This window comes from Cornus florida, unplaced genomic scaffold, assembly GCF_030987335.1.
Source record: "Cornus florida cultivar Cherokee Brave unplaced genomic scaffold, ASM3098733v1 CherokeeBrave_3.0.0_Hap2_Chr04, whole genome shotgun sequence".
NCBI lineage: Eukaryota > Viridiplantae > Streptophyta > Magnoliopsida > Cornales > Cornaceae > Cornus > Cornus florida.
The window spans coordinates 93,748,731-93,751,977 of NW_026775574.1; the positions used below are offsets into that span (position 1 = coordinate 93,748,731).

General features: G+C 41.8%; 1 protein-coding gene across 1 annotated transcript; it reads left to right on the forward strand.

The window, feature by feature from the left end:
* The first annotated feature begins 675 nt into the window (after positions 1-675).
* LOC132305378 (uncharacterized) lies at positions 676-1,416 on the forward strand. The gene has a single exon (XM_059803027.1). The coding sequence runs from the start codon at positions 676-678 to the stop codon at positions 1,414-1,416; it is 741 nt and encodes a 246-aa protein (XP_059659010.1).
* The last annotated feature ends 1,831 nt before the right edge of the window (positions 1,417-3,247 follow it).

The window sequence follows — 3,247 nt, forward strand, 5'->3', positions numbered from 1 at the left end:
GCAGTTCTGATTTGTGTTTGTTCTGGTGAGTTGTGTGGTTGAGATTTGTTGAGATTGCTGAATTTAGCGAGTTCGTTGCAGGAGCAATTCAGATTCGGCCAATCACGGTCAAAATTCAGCTAAGCTTGAATCTAGATCTAGTGCGTTCGCATTAGCGAAGTTCAGATCTGATCAGAAATTTACGGTTAATGACTTTGCATGATCCAGAATGATGATCGGAGCAGAGAGTTAGAATCCAGTGGAGAATGGCCAGCAGATGAAGCTTGATGAACTAATGAGCATGATCAAAGCTCTGAGAAAAGAAAATGCAGAATTGAGAGTTGGAATGGAGCGCTGAGAAGTTCCGGTTGCACCGCGACCGCCTCCGGTGGGCGAAAGAGGCGTGCGGCCTGATGAAGCACATTAAGGTGAGCAAGAGGGAGATAACCACGTGGATCTTCACCGCGAGGAGGTCAGGATAGAGAATTTACCGCCAAATGCTCGTCGAGTTGAAGATCTATACATCTAAATCCACATCGTGAGCAGATCAAGCGGGAAGAAGCTACAACTTTCAATCTGTATCAGGAAAGGCACAGTCGCGAACATGATATGGAGTTTGATTATCACAAGACTAACTCGCCTTGACAAAAGGAGTTCACTGAGGAAAGGTCGTTCGATCCACCTTATCGGCCTTCAATGGCCACATATGATTATAGGAGCTCGGAAAGAAAACGTACAGATCAAAGAATCGTCACAAGGTTTCAAAGAGAGAATGAGGCCCTATGTTCGGCAGCACGGACGATTGATTCGCCGTTTGACGAGATCCTGAATGCTGTAAGCCCGAGGAAGTTTTCCATGCCTGTTTTCATTCTGTTCGACAGAACAACCGATCCGATTGATCATGTATATCACATTCAGTTGAAGATGGCACTGAACACGGAGAATGATCCCTTGATGTGCAAGTGTTTTCTTACAAGCTTAGCTGAACCGATGCTCAACTGGTTCAAGAACCTGCCGAGGGGCTCAGTGGACAGTTTCTGTAGTTTGTGTGATCGGTTCATAAGCCAGTACTATGGGAATAAGCGTCCGGCAAAAGATATCTTTAGTCTGTTCACTATGAAGCAGCATGAGGATGAGCGTCTCCAAGCCTTTCTTACCAGGCTCAACCTAACCAAGAACATGGTGATAGAGTGCCATCCTTCCACAGCAGTTCAAGCGTTTAAATTAGCAATAACTCGTGGAACACCGTTCCACACAAGCCTGGTAGTGAACACACCACAGACCATGGAAGAACTGAACGAGAGAGCTGACGGTTTCGTGCATTTGGAAAAAGAAGAAACAGCTAACGCTAGGAAGACATCTATTATCTCCACAGAAGAGAAGTCCAAAGCCAAGATTCGGCAAAAACAAACTCCGTCGCAACGTCAAACCTCCTAGAAGGCAGAGAAGAGGCCCAGAGAGGATGAGTTGATTACTCCACTCAAGGTTACGCTGGTGAGATACCCCTCGGATACGAGACACGAGTTGATCAGGCCCAGGCCCAAAGCCGAGGGAATATCTAACAATTAATATTTTATAACGAACACGAAATACAAAATGAATTTAAGAAATAAAGTTTAAGCTGAAAGAAACTAAAATAAAATCCTCAAATAATAAAATGACAAAATAATTATTGAAATAATCCATCTCCAAAAACCTCCAAGGTTACAACTCAGGAATCCATCTCTAGTGGACCCCTAATAATCCAAACAGTAATAAAATAACTGATAAGACATCCAGAAGTAAGCTACGAAGAGAAGTCCTACATTGTCGGTAGAGTGAATAAAACCTCTGCTCAGCAGGAACACGTCTAGGTCTGGAACCGTCGTGTACCTGAAAAATACAAGTGGGTTAGGCCCACGAACAAGTTCTATCCTACTACAATCCAAGCAGAGACTCGATACGCATGTACATCCTAACCAACTCAACAATAACTATATAGTCCGTAAGTATATATATTCACACTAAATGACTCTCACTGGCTAAAGGTCGGTCTCAACCTGAATAGAGGCAACATATAGAACGCACCCGAGGTGGGCATGTGTACTTAAATCTAAATAGGGTACACCTCCAACCATTGTAGCCAGCTATGCATCCCCATGTATATACGCTCCCTAACCATCGATCCTGAGACTTAAGCTCATATCAAGGTACCATAATAATATATTTAAAATTCATCCAAAATCCGTAGTAGTGCCGCTCAATGGTACGTTGCCATGACACTATGAATCAATAGGATATTACTTTTAGTTAATCCATTCCTTAGTTCCCAGTAGGTAGGACTTAGCGGTTTTTAAGCTAATCCCCCTAGTATGCCACCGTCCCATACCGGTGCATACAATCCATTCATCCAGCCAATGATAATATAGACTATGCATGTACATATCATCTAAACCCAACAATAAAGCAAACGTTAAATTTTAACATCAATAGTTCCATAATACATAATAACATTCTGAAAGTTAACAGGATTATTTGATTTAACCTCCCCCTATCCAACAATTGGTAATACAGTTCATACATGTATTCATCAATTAACATCCAAGTAAGCATAATAGAATATGTAAGTTCACAAGCTTATTTTACCACACTGCACTGATATCCCAGAATTGACATAACACTTAATACATGAATACATCAATTTAACAAACACAAGCATATAATCCTTTTGTAATTTGTCATGCTTGTAATTTACTATAGAACATGAATAAATAGTAACTCTATTCAAAGATAAAACTTGTATAACTAAGGTTATGCAATTTCAATTCTCCGCCTCCAAGAACAGTTCACGAAATTCACTTAAAAATTTATATACTGTTCAAGCAACAACTTTAATTGTTTACCATGCTTTACCAAGCCCTCTGAGGTTCTAATTTAATCTTAGACACCAGCCAAACTTGTCCATTACAGCTCCTAAATACCTCAGTAGCACCAAAACCAACCCAAAATCAAGAAAACAAGCTGAAAACAAGCAAAAAGAGGGTGGAGCCGCCTCCCCCTTGTGTGGAGCCTACTCCACACCATGTGGAGCCACCACCATAACCCCTTGGAGCCGGCTCCACCCTTATGTGGAGCCGCCTCCACCTCCAACTTCCTCTGTTCTCTCTTCTTCGTGCATCAGTTTGATCTCCGGCGATTTCCCACACTTCTGTCCCTTACTGTCCAGGTTTATACTATTTTAACATTAGGTTCTAGTGTTCCAGAGAGGTTTAAAACCATCCCACAATAA

Excerpts from the sequence above, each read along its gene's own strand:
- LOC132305378 (XM_059803027.1), top strand. The coding sequence starts at position 676 with ATGGCCACATATGATTATAGGAGCTCGGAAAGAAAACGTACAGATCAA.